Source organism: Rhineura floridana, chromosome 3 (assembly GCF_030035675.1).
Source record: "Rhineura floridana isolate rRhiFlo1 chromosome 3, rRhiFlo1.hap2, whole genome shotgun sequence".
Lineage (NCBI taxonomy): Eukaryota > Metazoa > Chordata > Lepidosauria > Squamata > Rhineuridae > Rhineura > Rhineura floridana.
The window spans coordinates 135,617,102-135,644,495 of NC_084482.1; the positions used below are offsets into that span (position 1 = coordinate 135,617,102).

The 27,394-nt window shown below is 43.2% G+C and overlaps 2 protein-coding genes across 2 annotated transcripts in view; both read left to right on the top strand.

Annotated features, from left to right (window-relative positions):
- The window catches only part of IPPK (inositol-pentakisphosphate 2-kinase), a 77,507-nt gene that overhangs the window by 40,505 nt on the left and 9,608 nt on the right, over window positions 1–27,394 (top strand). Inside the window, exons 5-11 of the mRNA XM_061618059.1 lie at window positions 2,697–2,809; window positions 16,428–16,517; window positions 17,265–17,323; window positions 17,675–17,747; window positions 22,441–22,720; window positions 24,230–24,380; window positions 27,163–27,265. Coding sequence (XP_061474043.1) covers window positions 2,697–2,809; window positions 16,428–16,517; window positions 17,265–17,323; window positions 17,675–17,747; window positions 22,441–22,720; window positions 24,230–24,380; window positions 27,163–27,265 — 869 coding nt within the window. The remainder of the gene's footprint in view (window positions 1–2,696; window positions 2,810–16,427; window positions 16,518–17,264; window positions 17,324–17,674; window positions 17,748–22,440; window positions 22,721–24,229; window positions 24,381–27,162; window positions 27,266–27,394) is intronic.
- LOC133382302 (uncharacterized) lies at window positions 19,050–19,923 on the top strand. The gene has a single exon (XM_061621989.1). The coding sequence runs from the start codon at window positions 19,085–19,087 to the stop codon at window positions 19,838–19,840; it is 756 nt and encodes a 251-aa protein (XP_061477973.1). The 5' UTR covers window positions 19,050–19,084; the 3' UTR covers window positions 19,841–19,923.

Genomic DNA, 27,394 nt, shown 5'->3' on the forward strand with positions numbered 1-27,394 from the left:
GTCTCCAAAAGTGTGATGTACCCTGGCTTGATAGAGTCCCCCAATTATTTTTGACAGATGTGAGCTCTGGGCATTCATTATGCATCTGGCACCAGTACGTGTATAAAAATGAAATCCCAGTGGATTCTGCCCACCTAATTGTCATCTGGTCTACTATTTTCATCTCCAAGGATTTTTGTTAGCGGATTATAAGTGGTGTGAAAAACAGTTTTTGTTTATTCCTGAATAACCCTACAAAAATAATTTTTCTTTGTGCCTGTGCTTATGCATACACAAATGCAATTAATAAAGGCATGTGCTGCCCTCAGCTACCTCTGCCTACAGATACGTTTAAGCTAAGCATCACTACCTTTCTTTAAATAATCACCTATGTCCTTGGCTATATTGCCTCTCTCCATTTCCCCCACCCCAATTCTATGGAATACTTTGAGTTGGATTTCTTTTTGGTAGCAAGTGTTATCATCTGTTTAAGTTGCCATTAAATTGAGCACTAGTACTTTATTTGTTAAAGGAGAGTTTTAAATGTTTTGGATATATGCATTCAGATCTCATTCTTAGGCACTGCAGCCTGTGCTGGTTAATAGTTTAAGGTGGTATTTTTGAAAAGATAGTCAGGAAAATGCAAACATGTTATTGTCACTAAGACAATAAATAATATAATCCCTCTTTCAAAATGAACTTGACCTAAGTTAAACTTACCCTCATTAGGCATAAAAAATAGTACAGTGGCCTATTGTTTTGCTAAAACTGTGGCTCATTTTGTATTTGGATGCAAAATAATACAGAACCCCAGGCTTTGCTAAGAGAGAAAAAATCTACTTAATATTTGGATGTTAGGTCACTTAGTCCTGGTGAAATTCCAGTTCTTGTGATTAATGGAGCCTAATTTGTTCATGCATATAATTTCTGTTGGATGAATTATTCACTTTTCTTCTTTGATCTAACAATATTGTGCAGTGTTGCTGGCTCATGTAAATTTTGTTCTAGGTTTCACACCTGTTAAGTTAATACTTTCTACAGCATGGTAGAGATTCTCCTGTGCTTATGAAGCAAGCTGGCATTCCCAGTTTTTTTTTTAATAAAACACCCTATTCATTCACACATAGTTGAGCTCCATGTCACAATTTGGGGCCCAGATAAATTTAAAGCCTCATATTTCTCAAGCAACTATTTCAGAACCAAAACATAAAATGACAGCTTTTTTCTGCAAATGTTGCAAGGATGCTGGTAGACTTGTACATAATTTCACTAAATTAAATCCCTTTATTTTGGGAAACATTTGCAAAAGGAAAGTTAGATCTGTGCGTGTTGAATATAATAAAGCAGTCTGGCTAGAAAATAGTTTACATTCTATTTATAAATGCCCTTTACTGACCTTTTTTATGGTATTTCATATGTTTACAGAAAGGGACACAGAAAAAAGTTATTGGCCTCTTGTAGTGAACTGCATGGAAGCTTTTTATGTATATATCACAATAGGGTTGTCTGCAATTTATTCCACCCTTCCTTCCTCCGAAGAGCTCAGAGCCTCAACTGGTAGCCTCAACAATTCCTCTGAAGTAGGTTAAAGCTGAGTGCAGTTCATAGTGAACAGGGACCTTAATGAGGGTTTCCCATGTCCAAGCCCAGAAGTTTAGCCACTGTAGCCTCTGTACCACATTGGTTCTCTGGTTAAGTCAAAAGTTTAGTTGGACTGCCTCTGACCGTACTGCTTTACTGTACTACTTTCTAAGCAGGAGTTGCTTTTGCAGGGTGTTGTAAAAAGCTCTATCTGGTAATAGGTTATGCACTTAGTATGAACATTGTATACATCATTCTAGACTTCAGGGTGATCTGCTGTTGCTCTATAGGAAACTGAGTGTGTTTGTAGAAATTTTTACAGGTGGGGGAGTTTAAGCCATGTGGATAACTTTACGGCAGCCCTGTTACCTTAGGCCTGTTTCCTTAGTATATAGCTGGTAAAAATCAGAACCTCTTGAGTGTTTGTATAGTGCAGTGTCTATGTATTTGTAGTGAATTTAATCACACTAGCTTAAATGTTTTGAAAATGAGAGGAGCTGGAGCATTTGAGCAGTGGAACCATGCCTCACACTTGTTGGTACTCCTTCACAAACATGGGTTCCTCTCTGGACTATAGTCACAAAATATGGCTTGTTATCACATTTGAAGTGCCCTGCTACCTTAGGATAGCTGTCCAACAGTTATAGTTACTTAAATGTTTTTGTAGCAGTTGTTTTTGCCTGAATAGCTGTGGCACCTTCTGTGTGTCCACTACGTGTTTGTTACTCATATGGCAACAGTATTTCTTTGAAGCCTTGAGTAGCTTACACTTTGGCTACAAGGTAGCCTCTCATCCAGGTGGTGTCCAGACTAAGACATGCTAAGGTATAGCAATGAAACAACACAATGTGCTTTCAATATATTCATTGCTGTAAATGAAGGAGGAGTATACAAGGGATGCAGTGTAATGTGGGTTCCTGTCTTCTTTCTTTGTTCACTGCATTTCATCATGGCTACAGATGCAGGAGAGACTGCCATTTCTTGAAAAATCTGCTATAATGCATTGTAAGAGAGCCTTCCATCTTAACTGTTTGGGAGCAGTAATTGATTGTGAGTTTATTTTATTTGTATTGCCCATAACACTTAGGTGTTGAACATGGATACAAGTCGCTAGTTATTTTTCCTTTTATCCGCAGAATCTCGCTGTGATAAAGACATGGACGCCCTTAGTGGTTATGCTTTGTGCCTTCCTAACCTTACTAGGCTACATTTTGTTGAACACCGACCAATACTTTGTGTAGAGATTAAGGTACGTCTGTCTGGACTGTGGTTTAAACTGTAAACTCCGAACAGCTACATTTACATTGCAGCTGCTCTGCCTCTTTGATCTGATTAGCTGACCAAATTGAAAAGTGTTAAAAGAAAAATATGAAAGTATCGCTTTAAATTCTTGGATCCTTGTAAAAGGCATGGTGGGTAATTCCATGAAAATGTCACTCTACAGACCAATTTTTCATTTTCATAGATTATCATTTTAAAAATAATTTCCCAAAGATTCATTATTTGGCAATAATTTTTCAAAATGACATTTTACACACAAGTAAAACAACACGAAACATGGCATGCAAGGTAATTGGAGTTTTTCTGTTTTTCCCTTGTCTTCAGTTAAAGACCTCTCCAAGAAATAGATAACAGGTTAATGACCCTTTATTGTATTGATAGTTTTGCTTTCTCATTTGATAAACTGAAAATAAATTTTGTTAGGAACAAAATCAGGGAAGCTGATACAATACCGCTTATGTTGGTTGAGCATGTTATGTTGGTCACAAAAACACATACTTCCAACTCAACAAATGAAAAGAAAAAAATTGTGTAAACTTTATTCTTTTCTTTGAGTTCGTTCAGAAAATATAAGATGCTACCTGAAATGTGTTTTACATTCAACAATGTGCTACTTGCATAGTAGAAATGAAATGTGTGTCATTTAAAAACAATAGAAGAAAGATAATATATGTTAATATATTTAATAACCAGATCACTTTTTAGGTTATTTATTTATTAAATATATATCCCGACCTTCCTCCCAGAAGGAGCCCAGGGTGGCAAACAAAAACATTAAAATCACTTTAAAACTTCTCAAAAACAAAAGGTTTTAAAACATATTAAAATATAAGAAAACAAAACATCTTTAAAACATATTTAAAAAAACAACTTTAAAAACATCTTAAAAAGCAATTCCAGCACAGATGCAGACTGGGATCTCTACTTAAAAGGCTTTTTCAAAGAGGAAGTTCTTCAGTAGCCGCTGAAAAGATAACAGAGATGGTGTCTGTCTAATATTTAAAGGAAGGGAATTCCAAAGTGTTGGTGCCACAATACTAAAAGTCCGCTTCCTATGTTGTGCAGAACGGACCTCCTGATAAGATGGTATCTGCAGGAGGCCATCCCCTGCAGAGCACAGTGATCAACTGGTTATATAAGGGGTAAGATGATCTTTCACGTATCTTGGTCCCAAGCTGCATAAGGCTTTGTATGAAAAAGAGGAACCTTGAACTTAGCCTGGTAGCTAATGGGCAGCCAGTGCAATTCTTTCAGCAGTGGGGTAACATATTGGCAGTACTGTGCCCCCAGTCTTGCTGCCGCATTTTGCACCAGCTGCAGCTTCCAGACCAACCTCAATGGCAGTTCCCCATAGAGTGCATTACAGTAATCCAGCCTGGAGGTTACCAGTGCATGGACAACAGTGGTCAGGCCATTCCTGTCCAGAAATGGCTACAGCTGTGTTACCAGCCGCAGCTGATAAAAGGCACTCCTAGCCATTGAGGTCACCTGGGCCTCTAGCAATAAAGATGGATCCAGGAGCACCCCCGGACTACAAATCTGCTCTTTCAGAGAGAGTATGACCCCATCCAAAGCAGGCAACTGACCAATTATCTGAACTTGGGAACCACCAGCCCACAGCTCCTCCGTCTTACTAGGATTCAGACTCAGTTTATTGGCCCTCATCCAGCCCACCACTGAGTCCAGGCAGTGGTCCAGGGCTCACTGGCCTCTTCCGATTTAGATGTTACAGAGAAATAGAGCTGGGTATCATCAGCATGCTGCTGACACCTCACCCCAAATCTCCTGATAACTGCTCCCAAGAACTTTGTATAGATGTTAAACAGCATGGGGACAAGTTGGTACCCCGTGGCACCATACAGCACAACTGACAGGGGCTGAAAGACAACCCAGTGCTATCATCTGAAAACGACCCTGGAGATAGGATCAGAACCATAGTCAATGGTATGAAAAGCTGCTGAGAAATCAAGTAATAATAACAGGGTTGCACTCACCATCTTTTTCCCGATAAAGATCATCCACCAGAGCAACCAAAGCTGATTCAGTCCCATAACCAGGCCTGAACCCAGATTGGAATGGGTCAAGATTAACTGCTTCATCCGAGAATACTTACAATTAGTGCGCCAGAACCCTCTCAGTTACCTCCCCTATTTATCAGTAAACATCAACCTGGGTGTGGTTTAGAAAAGTGTAGAATCAATATTTCTCTACTAAACTCCACCCCTTATAGCATGTAGGCGTTTTTACCAGCTACCCCCAGATGTATCAAGGAGGCAGGCCTGTCCTGATTGGCCCTGCCCAGCTAGAGCTCATTTGAAGATACAAATATTCACCTCAGGAGCTGAAGGTCTCTTGCCTTGCCTCATGAAATAGTACAACCCTGTAAAAGGTTGAAGGCAAATCTTGAACACAAATTAATTTTTCACATAACTTAAAATAAACACCACATAATGTCCCTATGGGAAATATGATTATCCTGAAAGAGAGCTCAGAAGCAGAAACAACCACTTAAGCACTGGTGTGAGTTCGCATCTTTGTTACTGTTGAGTTTGAGAGAGGGAAATTGAATACAAAATTTGTTTTGAATACAAAGATTTGTTTAACCATTAATATGAAATCCTCTTCTTAAAACAAAGAATTCCATGACATTTGCCTTCCCTGCAAATGATTATAAATGTTGGGTTGAAAAGTAGCAATTCATTAGGGTGTTGCCACATCCAAATGTAAATTCCTGTGGAAGTTACAACTTCCCTTATGAACTTGATGCTGTTAGATCCAAACCCAACACGCAAGCTGTCCTGTTACCCCAGCTCACTTATTACACCCCGGGAGAGTGCGGAGCTGAGTAAAAATGAACCCACTATCAGAGATCAAACAACACAAAACAAAGCCTTTGCAAAGGGGACCCAATACTTACAAGCCAAAGCAGGTGAGCATGGGAACCGCGTTTATTGATAGATGGGGGTTTATATAGGTTTACCCCGAAATTTACAGTATCATGTTCACGTCATAAAACATAAAGAAACAATTGCTAACTGCCCTAGCTTTAGGACGTATGTGAGAAACAAAAAAGGGGTACAGGAGAAGAACAAAAGTGGAAACATTGCACTGTCAACTTGTCTACATATTTCACATGTCCTTGAGATAAGCACTATGCAGGAACGGACAAAGGCGCATGGGAAGAGGAGGTTCAATTGCAACCGGGCGCCCTCTAACTTAAACACAGACATGGTATCATTTCGTCTTGCATATCAAAAGGGAGGGATACAACTCGAGAGCTATGAGGGACAATAAAGCAGTCTTTGACATTTCTGTGTGAAACATTTTGACAGTAATAAGCAAAGCCATAAGCATATATACGGTATGAAATGCATAGTAGGGGAGTCTCCAGCGTAATCCGGCTTTTATTATGTGAGCCACTGGAATGTTGGTAAGGGTCAGGTCACAAGGAAATAAATCTACATTTTATACCGAAAGTCAGATAAATGTCACTCTGGTTCTATTTCTCATGAAGCCTAAGCTGGTTTAGGTAAGACCAGTGAATTATAGTTTTATTAACACAGGGGTTTCAATTTGAACACAACAATCCCCCCTTTCAGCCCTGAGAGACTAGTTAGTCTCTCAGGTAGCTGCATCACCTTGTTTGGATTGCCAAGCCGGTCTCAAAGCCAATTCCATGTAAGTTGGCTGTGGTTTTTTGAAAAGGGACACTGTGAGTCGGTTCAGGCAGGCAGAGGCCAGTTGCATTAAATTGGGAATACATTGTACACAGCAACAAACTGAAATTAACAAGGCACCTATTACAACAATATAAAATAAGATCTTATGCCAACTGGGCCAGGCTGAAAACCAATTGGAGAAGCTCGAGAACAAGGAAAAATTTTCTATGTGCTCTACTTCGTGATATATATTTCCGATGTCATTAATGTGTTTTATGACATCAGCCTTACTGTCTGTTATGTGGGTACAACATTCGCTCCCTATCAGCGAACAGACCCCCCCGTGGGAGCTCAATAAAAAGTCCAAAGCGAGCCGGTTCTGGAGAACTACAGTTCTAATTTGCCCTTGTTCGTTGGTGAGATCCGAAAAGGCAATGGCCGAATCATTCATAAAACGCTCAAAAGCTTGAGACAATTCTATGAGCTCCTGGTATGTTTTGGCTGCGCCATACTGTGGAAAGAAACCTCTCAGCACTGCCTCCCCTGTGCTTCTTTTGTTACGGCGACGCAGAGTAGGCAATGTGGAGGAAACCCGGAGTCCTGGAACTACTCTTCCCAAAGTACAGGTCCAGGAGCCCGTTACTGGTAATTTCCTTACCGCTGAGTGCCCACAAAGCCACCAGAGTCCAGCTGGGGTTTGCTGATCCACTAGATCTGTAAGGAAAGGTACTAAATGGTGGTCCGCAAAAGTCAGGTGTAGCAAATGCTGCCAAATAGAAAGCCACGTTAAACCCGCTGCTTTTCGTGTTTCATTTATAAAAGACCAATTACCTGGTTTTGTAGAGTAAATTAAGCCATCGCATAACATCCCTCCCGCTGGCTGGCTTCCGCTGCCTACGCATACTGATCTAGCGATGGGCCCACTAAGAACCAACCCCCCTTCTAGTTCCTGTGAGCTGGAATGTGAGGCGAAGGAGAGATAGTCATTTAACGGCAATGGGGCCCCCGTCAAGGGGACTCCCGCCTGTCCGTGCGGTGGGGTGTGTGCACAAACATAACAGGTGCCCTTTTCCGGAGCTGTTTCTTCCATTAAGGCAACAAAAGTATTTCCGTCCCACCCATCGCCTCTTTTAGTGTTTCTATGTTTGAACCCGCCCCATGTTTTCCTGGTTTGTGTAGCTTGTGTCACCTTGTCTTGTATGGGTTTCTGAGCGCCCAGTTTATCTTTTAGCCATGCATAACATGATGGTTCTCCAATACCTACACAAAACTTTGGTCTTTCTGCCATCTTGGGCTGGGTTGTTCCATATTTAACCTGGAAAGTAAGCATGTTATATTCTGAACTTATAGATGTTATGTCTACCTCTGGAGGGCAGCCGTAATTAGGCATATGTCGATATTGCCAGCATCGAAGTGCAAGTCTAATAGGCCATTCGATTTCAGCCTGGGTGCAATGCGTTACCCAGCGGCCAGTATAATTATGTTGCAAGATAACGGCTGTTTTATGACACAACCGTCCCGCTATGTCAGCCTTCACTATCCCTTTATCTGATTTACATCGTAAAGAAAAGGGTCTGGGCAATCCCGTGTTTTTGGGATTGTTCGTCCAAAGTCTTTCAGGTAGTAATAATCATTATCATTGCATATCTTCACGTTTGGGGGGCAGCAAAGGGGTAAGGCATATCGAGCTAACACAGTCATCCCCCATAAGTAAATAGACATCCTTTCTGTTTGTTGGAGCATTTCTGTGTTGATGTCTTATTCAATGTCCGCGTTCTGGAAAGGGAATTGTGCCGCCTGCCACTGGCCGGTTTCTTCGTTCCTCTGCAACCGTATCTTGGGGACCTGGGGTGGTGGCGGTGCCGCTACTACAGCTGGCTTTACGTGGGAATGATGTATCCACGACTTTCGTCCTTCTAGGAAAACAGCAGCTTGTGTAGTCAACAGGACTTGATGTGGTCCCGTGTATCTTGGCTGCAAGGAATCGCCCCTCACGAATTTCTTTGCCCAAACAAAGTCCCCGGGGTTGTATGGATGCACCTGGTCCTCAAGGGGTACCGTCTTAGTGGATCCGGCAGCTTTCCACAGTTCCCGGAGCCTGGTCTGCAAAGAAAGATACTGGGATACAGTTATGTGATCCCCCCCAATAGTGAAACCTCCACATTTGGCAAGCACCCCCCTTTTGTGGGAGGCCTGCCATACACTAATTCGAACGGTGAAAGCCCTAACGCCCGGGTAGGGCGGGTACGCAAATGGAAAAGAACGAGAGGGAGTACCTGAGGCCACCTTAAGCCTGTTTCCTGAGTATACTTAGCCAACGCTGTCTTAATTTCCCGGTTCTGTCTTTCCGTCGCTCCGGATGATTGTGGATGGTAAGCGGTATGGAACACATGTTTAATTCCCAGACCTTCTTCAATTTTTGTCAAAATCTGTCCTGTAAAGTGTGTTCCTCGGTCTGAGTCTATTACCTCTGGAATTCCGAACCGCGGTATTACTTCTTTCAGTAATATTTTGGCCACCGTTGTTGCCGTAGCGTTTGTGGTTGGGAATGCCTCTACCCATGCTGTTAGAGGGCATACCATGACTAGAAGATGTTTCTTTCCTTCCGCCTTAGGGAGATCAACGAAGTCGATTTGGAGCTGAGTAAAAGGTGCAGCCGGCACGGGTCTACCCCCTTGTGGGGCCCTGTTTGGTAAAGCTGGTCTGTTGGCTTGGCAAATGTGGCATGCTTTCACTATTGCGCCGCATACGGGTTGAATTCCAGGGGCATACCAGAAACGTGTGATCGAATCTGATAAGGCAAGTATGCCGTAATGGCCTCCATGGTCATGGAACCATTTTGCTGCTGCGTGATACAATGCTCTGGGTAGACACGCTCGGCCGTCCGGCATGGTCCATAGTTGTTGTTTCAGGATCGCTCCTAGTTCAGTCCATTGCTTCACTTCCCGTGGGGGTATTGAAACAGATACAGGCGGGACAAAAGCAGTGGTCACTAGTGCCAGAGTTGGCATACTCATAGGTAATAATGCTGCGTGGCGTGCAGTCTGGTCAGCCAGGGCATTTCCCAAAGTCACTGGGTCCTGTTCCTTAGTATGTGCCTTGCAATGCACCACTGCTAGCTGTAAGGGATCAAGAATAGTTTGTAACAGTTTTTGCACAAGCTCCAAGTGTTGGATAGGCTTGCCCCCTGCAGTTGTAAACCCCCTGTATTTCCACAGATGAATGTGACAGTGTATAACTCCAAAAGCATACCTGCTGTCGGTAAAAATAGTCACTTTCTTACCTGCTGACAATTGACATGCTCTGGCCAGCGCATAAATCTCTGCTGCTTGCGCTCCCCATCGTCCTGGGAGGGCTGTCGCCTCCACCACCTCCCACTGTGTTGTTATCGCAAATCCTGTATATCTTACCCCATTTTGGTAATAGGAGCTGCCATCTGTAAACAGTATAATATCCGATTCTGGCAATGGCTCATCAGACAAGTCTGGTCTGATCTGTAAGGTAGATTGTAAGACTTGCACACAGTCATGCTCTGGGAGGGGCAGGGGTAAATCGGGTAAGAGTGTGGCTGGATTTAATGGTCCACAGCGTTCAAATCTGACATTTGGATCCTCTAGCAGCTCTGCTTCCAGCTGTTGCTGTCTTTGTGCTGAAAACACCTGTGTGGTACCCTTTCGCAGCAAAGCCGAAAGGGCATGGGAGGTCCATACAGTGGTGGAGTGTCCGAGGGTCAGTCCTTTCACTTTGGTTAGCAGCAAGGCTGCCGCAGTCAGTGTGCGCGTGCATGTGGGGGTCCCACGAGCTACATTGTCAATCTGTTGAGAGTAAAATGCCACTGGGAAATGGCTGGGACCGTATAATTGTGTCAGAACTCCACTGGCCACCCCACATCTCTCATGTACAAACAGATTAAAAGGTTTCCCATAATTTGGCGGTTTCAGGGACATGGACGTGGCTACGCTTTGCTTTAATAATTCAAACGCCTTCTCGTTGTCCCGGCTCCATTGTATCAGATCAGGAGCCTTGCTTGCAGTAAGCGCATATAGTGGCTTGCTCAATTCTCCACATGATGGCAGCCACGGTCTACAGAACCCAATCAGTCCCAGAAACCCTCTTAACTGCCTTTTTGTTCTTGGAAGGGGGCAGTTTTGTATGGTAGAAATACGCCCCGGGTCCATTTGTCGCCCCTCTGGCGTTAAGATAAACCCCAAGTATTTGACTCTTTCTGATAGCCACTGGATCTTCTTCGGGTCTATTTTGTGACCCCTTGAATGCAAGTATAACAGAAAAGCCTTACCGTCTTCTCGCAGCGCCCCCTGGTGCTCATTGGTAATCAAAATATCATCAACGTACAGAACAAGCACGGAACCTCTTTTTGGGGTGAACCCTTCGAGATCGTCCCTCAGGCATTGGCTAAACACCCCGGGACTATCGCGGTATCCCTGTGGGATTCGGGTCCAAACGAAAGAGCGCTGGTCCCATTCGAGTCCGAACAGATATTGCGAATCTGGGTGGAGAGGAATGCTAAAAAAGGCATTTTTGAGATCAATCACGGTAAACCACTTCGCGTCCCATGGAATCTGACTGATAATTGTTATTGGATCTGGAACAACAGTGTGCAAAGGGATCACATACCTGTTTACCGCCCTCAAGTCTTGGCAAAACCTCCACCGGACTGGATCTCCGGGTTTCTTTGGAGGTTTCTTTATTGGTAGTATTGGCGTGTTGCAGGGGGTCCGCTGCGGCCGGATAACTCCTTTTGCAATGAAGCCTTCTATTATGGGGCGTATGCCTTCTCTTGCTTCTAATGACAGAGGGTACTGGGCAACGTTTGGTGGCGGGAGGGATGGCTTTACCTGAATTCGAACGGGGCTTACTGATCGCAATAGTCCCACGTCTGTATCTTCCGTGCCCCACAAGTCAGATGGCAGGTCAGCAAGGTCTCCCGGTAAACCGTCTCCTGCATGTTTGTGTCTAAGTGTATTACCCGCAGGCACCCCTAATACACTCATCAGCAAGCCCACCCCTTCAGGGGTGCAGGTTAAGGTAGCCTCCAGTTTACACAACATGTCACGTCCCATTAAGGAAATGGGACAAGAAACAGAGTAGAGAAAAACGTGGTTAAACATTTTATCATTGTATTTAACTTGCAACGGTAGTGTTGTGCACATGGGCGTGGGGTTTCCATCTACCCCCATTGTCATTTTTACTTCTTTACTCAACCAGTTTCCTGGCGCTACATTAATCAGGGAGTATGTAGCTCCCGTATCTACCAGAAAGGTCACCGCTTGTCCTTGCACGTTTAGGGACAGTCTGGGTTCTTGAGTTGGGAGAGAGAGAGAAAGAAACATCCCTGCTAAAGACATCAGATTCATCAGACCGGATCCTGTCCCCTCCCTTTCCACAGTTAGTCATTGTTGGTGTGCTGGGCGCCCTCCGTACTGATCCCATGAAGCCGGCGTCTGTTGGACAACGGGAGGGGGTGGAGGTGGGTAATCCGCTTGCGCACCTGTGAAATCTGGGTAAGAAGGGTTGTTAGAAATGTGTTGCACGTTCCCTGTCCTCCACGGACAGTCCTTCTTGAAATGTGTGTACTCTCCGCACTGAAAACAAGCCCTATCTCCTTGCCATGGACTCCTCGTTTGTCCTCTTCCTCTCTGATTTCCGGCTCTCGGCCCCCTCGGAAAACCTCTGCCTCTACCTCGAAATCCTCTATTTGGTGGCTGGCCTCTTATAGCAAGAGCCAGCATTTCAAAGTCCTCTTTTTTCTCCTTCTTCCTACTTTTCTCCTTGTCCTTATCCCACACAAAATCCGCTACTTCCAATATCACTGTCACAGCTTCCCCCCCCCATCCGGGTCTGAAATTCAGAAAATAATCCCTCACCGCTGGCTGCGCTTGATGAACGAAATTGGCAATGAGGGTTGGGTGATCCAACACGTTTTCTGGGTTCAGATTTGTATAGCTACGTGCTCCCTCTAACAAGCGCGACCAGAATTTTCTGGGAGGTTCACTGGCTTCTTGTTTTATTGCCATGAATTTAGCTTGGTTGGGGGGTTTCTGTGACATCCGCTCCAAGTGTGTCAACAGCCTATCCCTGTCGGTCTGCAGCTGGGCGCGGCGAGGCTGCGTCCAGTCTCCCGCTACCCACGCTGCAGCCACCCGTGCTTGGTCCGACCAAGCTCTATTTCCCGCTACCTCCGCAGCCCATGCAGTCTCCAACGTCCACAACCTGCTACGTTCTTCACCTGTCAGAACCCTTCTCAGCAAATGTTCCACATCCGAGTATGTCGGATTGTGGCTTTCGAACAACCTGCCCAACAACTCTCTAATTCTCCTTGGCTGCTCACCAAAAGTTCCAGCCATCCTACTCCATTCCTTTAAATCCCATTCCAACCAGCTCTTTAGCTCAACTACTTCGGTACGCTGGATGCCCCCTCGGGCATCTACGTACGGCTGATCATGTACAAGTAATGGCATCTCTAACGCTTCTGCCTCCTGCCTTTTCTTTTCTTTTGTTCGCTGGCGCGTGTCCATACCCCCTGAGGCACCCTTCTCCTCTTCCCTTTCATCTGTGTCATCATCCGACACACATGAAAGAAACCTCTTCTCCGGAGTGGGATTTCTGCTCCCGGGAGCTGGGAGCGGATCCGGAGCAGAAGGTATTATAGATCGGCTCAGGACCGTTCTTTTACTTGACGTATTGTCATTAAAATAAGAAGGAGGGGGTTCCTCAATGGACAGAGTTCTTATTGCCATCAAAGTAAGACTGTCCCATTTTTGTGACCCTATTTTCCATAGGAGCCAAAATTCCAATTGGTCTGGGTGGGTATCCCCAATCCGTCTCCGCAATCCCAACAACGGAACGGTTTCAAAGGACCCATCCCTCGGCAACCGTTCACCCGGCACCGATACTGCAGTCATCCGCGGCCATTCCTCCTCACAGAGCTGTATCATTTTTTTCTTTTTTAAACCTCTCCTCCTCACTGGCAACTCTTCCTCTTGCCACAGCATGCACATAATTCCCAAAGGGCTGTCCTTGACCGGCACACCCTCTGTATTTCCCATGACGTCTGATAGCGGGTTTTTCCTCAACTGTGCTTTATCCCCGAACTGTCAAAGCCGCCCGCTCGCGTTGATAACCGAGGAAATCCTCGTGGCGCCTGTTATCAATTTAAGGGGTGCAATGGCAAAAAGGGGGTCCGCACAAGGGATCCCGGACTTGCCCCCAATTGTTAGATCCAAACCCAACACGCAAGCTGTCCTGTTACCCCAGCTCACTTATTACACCCCGGGAGAGTGCGGAGCTGAGTAAAAATGAACCCACTATCAGAGATCAAACAACACAAAACAAAGCCTTTGCAAAGGGGACCCAATACTTACAAGCCAAAGCAGGTGAGCATGGGAACCGCGTTTATTGATAGATGGGGGTTTATATAGGTTTACCCCGAAATTTACAGTATCATGTTCACGTCATAAAACATAAAGAAACAATTGCTAACTGCCCTAGCTTTAGGACGTATGTGAGAAACAAAAAAGGGGTACAGGAGAAGAACAAAAGTGGAAACATTGCACTGTCAACTTGTCTACATATTTCACATGTCCTTGAGATAAGCACTATGCAGGAACGGACAAAGGCGCATGGGAAGAGGAGGTTCAATTGCAACCGGGCGCCCTCTAACTTAAACACAGACATGGTATCATTTCGTCTTGCATATCAAAAGGGAGGGATACAACTCGAGAGCTATGAGGGACAATAAAGCAGTCTTTGACATTTCTGTGTGAAACATTTTGACAGTAATAAGCAAAGCCATAAGCATATATACGGTATGAAATGCATAGTAGGGGAGTCTCCAGCGTAATCCGGCTTTTATTATGTGAGCCACTGGAATGTTGGTAAGGGTCAGGTCACAAGGAAATAAATCTACATTTTATACCGAAAGTCAGATAAATGTCACTCTGGTTCTATTTCTCATGAAGCCTAAGCTGGTTTAGGTAAGACCAGTGAATTATAGTTTTATTAACACAGGGGTTTCAATTTGAACACAACAATGCTGACCTGGAACTTGTGAATGTGAATTGCTTTGGAGGTAATTATTTGTGGGCGTCTGTCAGTGAATTACCACATGTTGTGTTGGTTATATATATATTGAGAGAGAGAGAGAGAGATTTTATTTACGAATATATGCAATTATAATATTTATATATTTACATATGAGGCTAACAACCTGTTAAATACAAATATGATTACCTTCACTTCAGGGAATAGGCCTCTAGTATTTATATAATTTATATCCCACTTTTTCAGATGAATGTGCAAAAGCAGCTCATAAATTTCTAAAGTAAGACATTAAACTGAAACATTTTTTCAAAATTGAAACAGATTTAAAAGCAGTTGTAGGGTAAAAACACATCACCGATGCAGTTCTAAACACACATAAGCCCCACTGAGGTAAATGGGACTTACAGCTGAGTCAAACCTGCTTTAGGTTTCTACTATTTCTATCCATGTTAGTCTGCTTACACCAAGTCAGACTGTTGGTCCATCTTCTTCTGTATCATCCACACTGACCAGCAACAGCTGTCCAGGATTCAGGCAGGAAGTCTCCCCAGCCCTACCCAGAGATGGGAAGGATTGCACCCAAGACCTTCTGCATGCAAAGCAGGTGCTTGATCACTGCACTACATTTTTATTTCTTTACACTGCATTTCACAATGATGATTTATTTCATTATTCATCTCTTTATTATTTATACTTATAACCCACCTTTCACAGAATGGTCCCAGGGTGTGCTACATAAAATGATTAAGGATCATGATAAAATCACCACCACCACACATGAACATGCTACAGTCTAGCTCTGCCTTCCTCAATCTGGTGCCCTCTTGATTTTTTTGGGACTCCAGCTCCCATCGCCATGCTTAGCCGCTTGCAGTACTGGCTCCCGGGAGTCCAACAATATATGGAAAGCATTTATTTTATTTTATTTTTATTTATAATTTAATTTATATCCCGCCCTTCCTCCCAGCAGGAGGCCAGGGCAGCAATCAGCATCAGGCTCAGGGAGGCTGGTCTAGCTACCGTAGTATTAACAACAACAACAACAGCTTTGAGGATGAACTCCTGAGGGAGCCGATGCCAGTCAGGGTAGACAAAAATAAGCCAGATGGACCAGAGGTCTGACTTGGGATAAGGCAGCTTCCCATGTCAGCTTTTTTACTTGGTTATTTATCTCAGTGGTTAGAACACCTGCCTGGGCGGCGGCGAGCAACACAACGACCCCCCTCTGCTTAAGCCCGGCTTGGAGGGAGGTCGGGGTGGGTTCTGTTCCCTTCCCCCACTCGGGCCCCCACTCGGTCCTTACTGGACAGTGCTGCCTGCTCCTTCTTCCTTCTCTCTGAGGGGAGACTGGGAACGGGGAAAGGGGAGGGAAGAGGATGCGCTTCTCACGGCGGCAGCGACAACAACAGCTGGGTCTGCAGTTTCTCTTCCCTCAGAATGCCAGATGCCGCAACTGTGTAGGTGCTGAGCTGCGGCAGCACCGCGCAGGTGCCAGATTCAGGAACGCCGAGAGGGTCAGCAGCGCGTTGGTCAGCACTCCAGGTGCGGCAGCAGTGTCCTTCAGGGTTTCCAGCAAGGGCTGGAGGCTTGAATTTGGGCAAAGTGGGATATAATATGCAGATCGCCAAGCGTGGGGCCCAGGGCAACTGCCCCGCTTCCCGGTGCCTAGGGGCAGTACTGTGTCTGGGGTGGTGATGGTGAAAATATTTACTGTTCTTCCAACACTACTTTATGGGGAAAAGCTAGATCCAGGGAGAAGGCGACTTTGAAGGTCATTTTAGACAAGAGTTTTTTCTACACTGCCTTCTAACTAAAAGATGGAAGTCTGCTTATAATTTAAATATATTTACATATTTATTTCTGCAGCCCAAATGTGGCTTCCTCCCTTTCTCCTGCCATGTTTCACAGGAGATAAAACACAGAGTGTGCCGTTACTGCATGCATCAACATCTGAAGGTAAATGTTTTATCTACTAGATAATTTTATCATAGCTGTTCTACTAATTAAAAAAATACACTAGCGCTCCATCTTGGGTGCAATCCACTAAATTGTTCAGTCACAAAAATGACTGAAATTGTGCCTGTTCCTTGTTTTAGTGAAATATGCTTTCAGAAGGCTAGCACCTGCATATTAACTGCTTTATCTATTCCTTATGGGAAACTATTTTAACAGAGATTTTTGGGGGGATAATTTATCTGATTAGCCCTTATGTAAATGCAATTATGACAAAAAATAAATGGGAAAACTCCGAGAAACTATCTTTATAAAAAAAGCATAAGTGTAACTTCATCTGCTCCTCCATTACTTTTTAATTTTTTATTATTAGCACCTATTAAGTTTTTCAGTGACAAACATTTACATTTGGAGGAGAATCTCCCTAAGTACATGCAGCCACAAAAAATCTAATCTATCCTTTTTTAGCTTCATGGGATTTTCTATAGTTGTAAAATTATTCTACATTTCATGCTTTTGTTACAGGAAACAATATGTAAGTAACAGCTGGCTGATCAAATGTTTTTAATGGGAGATTTTTCATGACAAAGGAAATTTCGGCCTCATCCAGTTGAAATAACATGACATACTTACATACTTGATATCCTAAGGTTTTGGGAATGACATGAGTTTGTCACAAATGCTCTCTAGAAATATGTGAATGCATAATTGGCACCTTCCCTTGTACTCATACATATTGTGTTTTCACAGGTAGCAAAAGGAAAGTGGAAACGACAAAGTAAATATTGTCCTCTAGATCTCTTCTCAGGGTAAGAGAATGGTGTGTTACGGTTTTTATTGTTACTACTGCATATTTACTGCTACCTTTCATGATTTGTTATGGGTAGTGTTATGGGTACTGTATGAAACCCAAGGTTGGTTTTCAGAAGAGCTGCTCTAACACGGATATAAAAGGGGCAAGTAATGTGGTAATGGCAATGACAGTTAAAGTAAGGGTGGCTTTGAAAAGACTTTGCTGAAGCAGCAGCATAACAAGGAAGTTTCTTGAGGATTAAAGTTGGAAGGTAAAATGAGCCTAGACTAGCTGGAGCAAAAATATTTTAGTGTTTGCTTGGTCACATTTCTTCATTTTAAATATTCCAATGTGGTTTTCCTTTTAGAAATAAACAGCGAATGCACTTTGCCTTGAGAAGTTTATTACAGGAGGCACAGAATAACTTAAAAATATTTAAGGTAAGGGGAAAATTGCAAGATGCTTTTGTTCCTCTTCATGTCTCTCTTGCCCCTTATATCCTTCTGCTAGTGTGTGTTTTTCATTGGACAAGCTCAGTTTCATTGGGCCAAAATTGGATGCATAACAGTGCTTATAGAAACATACCTCCTTATTTTAGTCCCTGAAGATATTTATGTCCTTGATATGAAGTTGAAAGGAAGAAAATCTTTAGAGATAGGCAAATTATACGCTGGTTTGTGCTTTCACCAAGCAGTATGTAGGAGCGGTGAGGGCGGCGAAAAAATTATATTTCGCCGCTACTATTAAGGCATCTCTCTCCCGCCCAGCGGAGCTGTTTAGAGTTGTCCGAGGGCTTCTTTTTCTTGGCCCTCAGGACACTGCAGATACTTCGGTGGCCCGCTGCAATGAATTCGCTGAGCACTTCCAGCATAAGATCTTATGCATTCGTCGGGACCTAGACTCTCATTTTATAGCAGATAATCCTAGTGAGGTGTCTGGAGCACAGTCTTATCACGTTTTGTTGGATGAGTTTCAGTCGGTTCAGTTCGAGGACGTGGACAAGGTGCTTGGAAAGGTACGTGCAACCACTTCGGTACTGGATCCTTGCCCCTCCTGGCTTATAAAAACAGGTAAGGAGGGAACAGTTGGCTGGGCCAGGGAAGTGATAAATGCCTCCTTACGAGAGGGAGTGGTCCCTGGCTGTCTGAAGGAGGCAGCAGTGAGACCACTCCTGAAAAAGTCTTCCCTGGACCCAGAGAATTTCAGCAGCTACAGACCAGTGGCAAATGTTCCATTTTTGGGCAAGATCTTGGAACGTGTGCTTGCTGACCAGCTCCAGGCGCTATTGGATGAAACCGATTATCTAGATCCATTTCAATCGGGTTTCAGGCCCGGTTTTGGCACTGAGACGGCCTTGGTCGCCCTGTTTGATGATCTATGTCGGGAGAGAGACAGAGGGAGTGTAACTCTGTTGATTCTACTTGATCTCTCAGCGGCTTTTGATACCATCAACCATGATATCCTTCTGGAGAGGCTTGCGGAGTTGGGAGTTGGAGGCACTGCGTGGCAGTGGTTCCACTCCTACTTGGCGGGCCGTCTCCAGAAGATAGTGCTTGGGGAACACTGCTCGACGCCGTGGGTACTCCAATGTGGGGTCCCGCAGGGTTCGGTCTTGTCTCCCATGCTTTTCAACATCTATATGAAGCCGTTGGGTGCGATCATCAGGAGTTTTGGAGTGCGTTGTCACCAGTACGCTGATGACACGCAACTCTACTTCTCCTTTTCATCTTCTTCAGGTGAGGCGGTCGATGTGCTAAACCGTTGCCTGGACGCGACAATGGATTGGATGAGAACTAACAAACTGAGACTCAATCCTGATAAGACTGAGATGCTGTTGGTGGATGGATTTTCCAATCAGGTGGTGGATACATATCCTGTCCTGGATGGGGTTACACTCCCCCAGAAGGAACAGGTTCGTAGTCTGGGAGTCGTTCTAGACTCTTCCCTGTCACTCGAGGCTCATGTAGCCGCGGTGGCACGGAATGCGTTCTACCAACTTCGATTGGTAGCCCAGCTACGTCCCTACCTGAGTAGGGAGGACCTTACATCAGTAGTACATGCTCTGGTAACCTCACGTTTGGATTACTGTAATGCGCTCTACGTAGGGCTACCTCTGAAGACGGTTTGGAAGCTACAGCTGGTGCAAAATGCGGCGGCCAGACTGCTAACAAGAACTAAGCGGTCTGACCATATAACACCTGTCTTGGCCCACTTGCACTGGCTCCCAATATGCTTCCGGGCCAAATTCAAAGTGTTGGTACTAACCTATAAAGCCTTATACGGCGCGGGACCTCGATATCTGTCAGAACGCCTCTCCCGCTATGAACCGGCTCGTACACTACGGTCTGCTACGAAGGCCCTCCTCCGGGTTCCGACTCATAGGGAGGCCCGGAGGGTGGTGACAAGATCAAGGGCCTTCTCAGTGGTGGCCCCCGAACTGTGGAATAGTCTCCCTGAGGAGGTCCGCCTGGCGCCGACACTGTCATCCTTTCGGCGCCAGGTTAAAACCTTCCTTTATTCCCAGGCATTTTAATTTTATTTTTTGTTAATGTACTGTAATGTCTGAAACTTGATTCTGAGCCTTTGCTGTTTTAGACTGTGATATTTGATTTTAGACTGTGATGTTTTTTTTTTGTACCATATTGTATTTTATTGTATCTGTGTTCACCGCCCAGAGAGCTATTGCTAGTCAGGCGGTATATAAGTTTTAAAAATAAATAAATAAAGGAAGTACAAATATGGGCATGTGTATTTGGATAGAAGTGTATAAAAAGTAACGATGGAACTAATTGGAGAGAAACCAGGGGACTGGAAAGAAGGTGAGTCCTGCTGCCTTTTACTGTCAGAAAGTACAGAGACTTATCTTTGATTGTAGTGCTAAGCACAACAGCACTAAGACCAGAGATAACAGATCTCTGTAGCTGACAGCTGGTATAGCACAGTGGGGAGGAGAGCCTGGCTGGGAGTCCAGAGTCTGTGAATTCAAGTCCCCGCTCGTGTCTCCTGGGTGTCAAGGGCTAGCTAAAGATCACCCCCACAGTGAGTGGCTCAGGGGTTACATGCCCTGCCACCTGTGGGCAAGCTGCATAGTCCCAAGGAGCCCAGTTGCCCCCCAGCTGGCAGTTGCAGACTAGGAAGGGTCTGGCTTGTGCAGCTGTGGAAAGCTGAACAGGCCCTAGCCAGCTGGGGAGGACTAGCCTCAGAGGGAGGCAATGGTAAACCCCCTCTGAAAACCGCTTACCATGAAAACCCTGTTCATAGGGTAGCCATAAGTTGGGATCGACTTGAAAGCAGTCCTTTTCCATTTTGTAGCTGACATCATAGGATTTCAGGTGTCTGACAGATGGATGTAGGTTGCTCAAAATGGCCTTGTGGACTATATTCAAAGGCCTAGAGGGACCTAATTAGGCTTGCAAGATGAAGTACTGCTGTACTAAACCATGTTTTAGCACTACATGAAGGAGCTGGAACAAGCCTCAGGCTCATACTCTCTCCTCAGGTACACTGCAAGGATATGTTCAGAAACTTTTACTTGTTTTAGATTGACTGCAACTTGTAGTGCCCAAATCTAGACAAACTGGTTAAATCTTAACTGTAGTTTAGTTGAAATGAGCCAACTTCAAACCATAGTTTATGAAACTGGCTTATTTCAACTTATAACAGTTTAGGGTTTGGATGGCATGTAAACTGTGGTTAATATAATATAAAATGGAAGTGGAAGTTTCTGATCTCATGGCTGTATCAGAAGTTATGTGGGGTAAGTCCAAGGGTCACTGAGTGTTATTGTCTTAATGTTACAAGATGGCTAAACATTGTGTCTCCGGAGTCTCCTTGGTGTATATAGTAATTCTTTGGTGAATCCTACCTCAAAATAGACAGCTCATCCATCTGTTAGTTCTGTATTAGCTGAAGTCAAGAACAGCTTTTCTTCATAGAAACATTTGAACAAAGTGTGTGGTGTATGTAAGGAATTGTTCTCTAAAGCAACTCTGTATCTTGGATCTAATCTCATTATAAACCAAAGTAGCCCTCTGACTGGATATATACCAGTTCATGGTTGCATGGATGCTGAGTTAAAAAATGGTGGATTCTGATCCACAGCTATGTATTTTGTGTTACTTGTTCTGATTAAACATTAAAAAAATAAAAACTGGGATTGTCAGAACTCTGAAATCTGCACTTGCATGGTGGAGGTGTAGAATCATGGTGTATGTGAGCACTGCCTGCCTCTGCTGAATGTATATTTTGGATGGTACTTTTCTGTTTGTGAGTTATTAACATGTTCAGTGGTAAGCCTGTATGTTAGCATAACTATCAAATTAAGTGTTTTGAGTAAACCTTGACTTTAATCATTTGTTGTTAAGCTTTGCACTGATTTATCAGATGACCTTGAAAAAAGCAAAACAAGAAGCTGGCTTGCCTAAATATTTGTGGTCAAACTAATTCACTGATGTGAGTGGGTGTCTGTTCATTTAATTAAGAAGTGTAATTGTTTCTAATTTGTATTTTGAATAAATAACTTTTTTACAACTCTCTATCAGAAGCTAAGCTTTTCTTGCATGACTTATAATCAGTAGTAGCCCACTTAAAAATTGAATAAGCTCCTTGTTCTAACATGTCTGTAGTTTGGCCTTCTCCTAGGGAGCTGACGCTGGAACTATGTTTGGCAGCAGGCCTAGGTCTGGGAAACAAGGTTTGTACTCAATAGTTGAAAAAGTGGCAGGGGACACTGATGGTAGGACGAGAAATACAGCTGTGGCATGGCTTCTTAACCCCTAGCTAAGGTTTGCAGATGTGTTTGCCCCTTCCCTTGCCTGCTGCTTTCCCTTTTCTTGCCACTTTTCAGTTGTTTGACTACCCACATTGTCCCAGGCCTGGATCTGCTGCTGGCCATTTAGTTCAGAACCTCACAGTATACCTACAAGGCAGGTTAAACTGAGAGAAATTGACCCTTACCCAAGGTTATTCAGTGGGCTTTCCAGCTGAGCAGATTCGATCCTCAGTTTCCCACTTTGAAACTCAGTTTTCAAGCCGCTGTACCACAGGACACACAAGCATGCAGTGGCTGTTAAGTTTTGGTAATATGGAAAATTTAGTTTTAGAGGTATGACTTCTTTTTCCTTCCTATTATAGAACGGTGAACTAATATACGGTTGTAAAGATAATGAGGACTCTCTCTCTGATTTGAATGAACTTGCTCGCCATCTGAAGCCTTTCTTCTTTCCTTCAAATGGCCTGGTCAGTGGACCCCATTGTACAAGGACAATTCTGAAAGAATTAATCCATGTAATAACAATGACTCTACTGAGTAGCACAGATGCTTGCAAAGCAGGTGATTTGAAGACAGTTCCCTCTTCACAAGGAAGGAGTTTCTGTGAAGCCAGTGCTTTCAGTAAAGAATTAGTAAGAAATGGTAAGAATTTTCTGGCTTTCGTCTGCCTGCTTAGAATTTAAGCGATCAAATACAATGGATATACGTTGCTGTTCGTGTGGTTGGCAATGGGTTGGACTGCAAGTAATCTCTGCCTCATCCTTGTTGCTTTGCTTCCCAATAATGCATTTTGTTTTTAAATCAGAAAAGTTGCTGTGCTTTCAACCTTAACGCTTGTCAGTAAAACATTTGTGTGGGTCTAGATGTGCATATGCTCTTCTTGTCTGTGTCTGCATAACATACATATAAGTATATAAATACAAATTCACTTAAAAAAGATTTTTCAGAATGCAGTGGCAGAATGATTATCTACACTGTAAGTTTCTAGTCAGCTATTTGTTGTGATGCTTTGTGCGTTTTCATGTGTGTGCCTTTATAACCCTGTTCTTAACTTCACAATCAGGTTTAGATGCAACACTAAACTAAAAAAGAAAGTGAGAACAGTTCCAATGCGCATACAGTTGTACACAGAATCAGTATTGTGTAGATGGGGACTGTTTTTCTTTTCAGTCCATTGTGTGGAAATTTGGGGTGGTGCCAGTGGTAACTGCATATAGAGCAGGCTGCCCTACTCCTATTCATGGATTTGAATGGGTAGAGCATGTAAATACTGTGTGTGTGTGTGTGTGTGTGTACCTGTTCTCTAAAGAAGCTTCTTTTTGGTACTGGAGATTGCTATGCTTCCCTCTTTTTCCTTCTTCTTGAGGCTAACTTGGATAATTAAAATAGGTGCTTCATAATGCCAGTTTTATTTTAAAAACACATATTGTCTTATTGTGATACAAATGAGATTGGATTGAGTTCTGTTGTAGATTTTTCAAGAGGGTGATGTACATTCCAGTGTGGAATACATTCAAACTAATTCTGGGCATTCTGCTTCTCCAGGCATGCAGAACTTAATTTTTTAGTTTTTCCAGGCCCATTGCTGTTTCTTTCAGAGCTATAATTAATGGATTGTATTTAAAAAATCTGTAAGGGAAACCTGCAGTGTGTGAAATGTATCTTTATACAAAACTTAACTTTGCAAAGTTGTAAAGTATATTATTGAAAATCCCCCCCCCCCAAGCTCTGTCTCCTGCTGCTGAATAACCTTAGGGCGAAGTCAGATATTTTCACAACCTGCTAAGATTATTTTTTCCTAGGTCAGACTTCCTCAGATATTGTACAATTTGAGGCTTTGGCATTTTAAAATGTATTTTGTTTGGATTATCATAATCTTTCATAGAGCTTCTGATAATTATGGGAGCAGTCAAAGGTCTAGTGTTGTTCATTCTCTTTGGAAACGTCCTTACAAACCAAAGCTGAGCATTGAATTACAATGCCTCTTTGTTTTCTTTTTTGAATTGGGGATAGAAATCTGGCTTTTGTTTCAAATATGTAGATTGGTTGTGGTTAATTTCCCCTCTCTATTATTTTGCTTCTGCTAGTTGTGATTAGAGACGTTTCTATATATTTTTTGTAAAAGCAGTTTTGAAAACATTGTCTTTTCAGGCAAAAATAAAATGGACACCTCTGGCTTGCCAAAGGAATGTCTCCTTTACAAAACACTTCAGGCTCAGATGCTGGATATGCTGGATATTGAGGGTGTTTATCCTTTGTACAACAGAGTAGAGCAATACTTGGAAGAGTTTCCCAAAGAGAGGTAAGATTCATGGTATGCGTTTTCAACATGAGAGCCAATGTGGTATAATGTTTAGTGTCAGATTAGGATCTAGGAGGCTAGGGTTCAAATCCCCGCTCAGCCATGAAGCTCACTGAGTGACCTTGGGCCAGTCATTGTGTCTCAGCCTAGCCTACTTCACAAGATTATTGTGAGGATAAAATTGTGAGGGGGAGAACCATGTTTGTATGCCATCTTGAGGTCCTTGGAGGAAAGGTGGGATATAAATATAATAATAAATAAAAACAAACTCGCTAAGTTGATATGGGGAAGAGTTGGGAAGCTTAGTGAGTTTGCCCACAGCAACCTGGAACATTGCTGCCAAAGACTCATTAAGGCTTCTTAAAATTCAGAAGGCATGTTCAGGTTATATGTTCTAGGATTATATCTCCTCTGAGACTTTGGAGTAGGCCTTGGGTGTTCTCTCTGTGTTTGACCAAACTTGGGAAGATGCTGCATTTATCTTACCCCTAAGATCTCCCTGTTTGACCAACATAGTGGTGCCATCCTGTGTAAAATTCTGCATATAATACATGATTTGGCTTCTTGGGTCAGGAGGTTGGTTTGTAGTATTAAAACCTCTGAGTAAGTTTGGAAGCTGTACTCAAAATTTCAGGAATTATCTGCAGTTCAGGGACCCAAATGCCACACTGCCTATATTGTTGGCAGATTTATACACCTGCCCTTTCTTTCACAATAGTAATAAGGATATAAGGGCCTCTAGCTAAGCAGAAAATGGAAATGTTGATAGCTTCTGTCACAAATTAGTTTTTTTGATATTTTTTTGTTCTCATTTTCATGGCTTTTCTTAAGAATGCAAGAATTGCCATTCTCATTGGGTGCAAGGTCCATGTAGCCTAGCACTTTAATAAGTGCAGGTTCTTGTGTGGTGATAAACTTTTAATCACTGTTCTGCCCTACTTTGCTTTTTCCTAAGAAAGAAGCCTCAACTACTTCATCAGTTTTTTCTTAAGATATCCACCATTCCCTTTCTTAATTTATTTATTTATTACATTTATATACCGCCCCATAGCCGAAGCTCTCTTGGGTGGTTTACAGCAATTAAAAACAATAAAAACAAATATACAAATTTTAAAACACAAAAAAACAAATTAAAAACACAATTTAAAAACAATTAAAAACAATTTAAAACACATGCTAAAATGCCTGGGAGAAGAGGAAAGTCTTGACCTGGTGCCCAAAAGATAAGTGTTGGCACCAGGCTCACCTCATCAGGGACATCATTCCATAATTTGGGGGCCACCACTGAGAAGGCCCTCTCCCTTGTTGCCAGACTCCCAGCTTCCTCCGAGTAGGCACCCGGAGGAGGGCCTTAGATGTTGAGCGTAGTGTACGGGTGGGTTCGTGTCGGGAGAGGCGTTCCATCAGGTATTGTGGTCTTAAGCCGTGTAAGGCTTTATAGGTTAAAACCAGCTCCTTGAATCGAGCTCGGAAACATACAGGCAGCCAATGGAAGCAGGCCAGAATCGGTTTTATATGTTCGAACTGTCTGGTCTCTGTTACCAATCCCTTGTTAACTTGGTCCCTTCTTACGTAGATTAAGATATTAATGGACCAGTTCCTGGCATCTCCAGATAGGGCCGGGAATGTCCAGCCATGCTTGTTCATGTAGACCAGCCTTTCCCAACCTTTGGGTCCCCAGATGTTGCTGGACTATAATTCCCACCATTCCTGACTATTGGACATGGTGGCTGAGACTGCAGGCAATTGTAGTCCAACATCTGGGGACCCAAAGGTTGGGGAAGGCCAGAGTAGACAATACTGAGCTAGGTGGACCAATTATATGACTCAGTATAAGGCAGCTTCCTCTTGTTCCTACACTCCCCATCCTCCCTTGAGGATGCTGTTTGAATAATTTCTGCAGTTCTGGAATATAGATGTAGAGATTATAATATTCCCTTCTGCCAATATTACTTTTGGTTTCAAAGAATATCTGCTTAATGTTACGTGTGAACCAGGAGTTCTGGTTTTAAAGAAACAATGGTGATTTGATAAGTAAGCCAACTTCAAACCATGGATGACCTGCTTAAAACCATTGCTTATTTTAAACCAGGATTCCTGGTTCACACAAGTCGAGCTTCTTTGAACCTGAAAATAAACTTGGCGGAAATCTTTGTTGAGGTTCACCCACAAGGCACTAATTCAGGGGTGGATGATCATTAGGTTTTGCTCATAGTAGGAATGGAGAAGAGGGAGACTTTGGCATTGTTGAAGGGATGTCTGACTTGCTTCTTTCTAAGTCTGTCAGTGGAGGCAAAAAAGACAACAATAGGGCTAAATATTTATATACTGCTTTTTCTGAGTGCACAAAGCATTAACTTTAGGGAGATGGGACTGACAAGTTGATTTGGACCACAAAGAACATTTTGCAGAAGTTAAAAAAAAAACCTTTTAGAATTGGCATGACAATTTGGCTGGAACCTTGGAGCACTTTACACGGCAACATTTTGTTTCAGGCTCTACTTCTACTTCCAAATACAAAGGACTAGAATATTAATTTGGAGATGTCTTGTTTTTGCAACTTAACTTCCATGGCTTAACTCTTGTGATTTTAGACAAAGGTCACTAGAGGGTGCAACAGCTTTACTTATAAAAAACGAAATGCAGCCAGTTGTATGGTAAGGAAACAGTAATGGAAATAAATTTGGTGCAGTTATTTAATAGTATGCAAATATAGGACAACCTGCAATACAGTTATGTGATTCCATATTTTTCCTGCTCTATTTCCTGTTTTTCTCCTTAGGAATGTGTTACAGATAGATGGACCTTATAATGAATCATTCTACGAGAAGCTACTAGATCTTGCAACTGAAGATGATGGGACAGTAGCGTATGCATTGACAAAGGCAAGGGAGCTAAAATTTCTTATCAAGTATTTGATATATGTTCTTTTCATATGTTCTGAATAATTCAAGTTTTGCTGAAGAGGCAGAAGGACTAGAATCTAGTGGAGCAGAATATCTTCATTTAAGTCC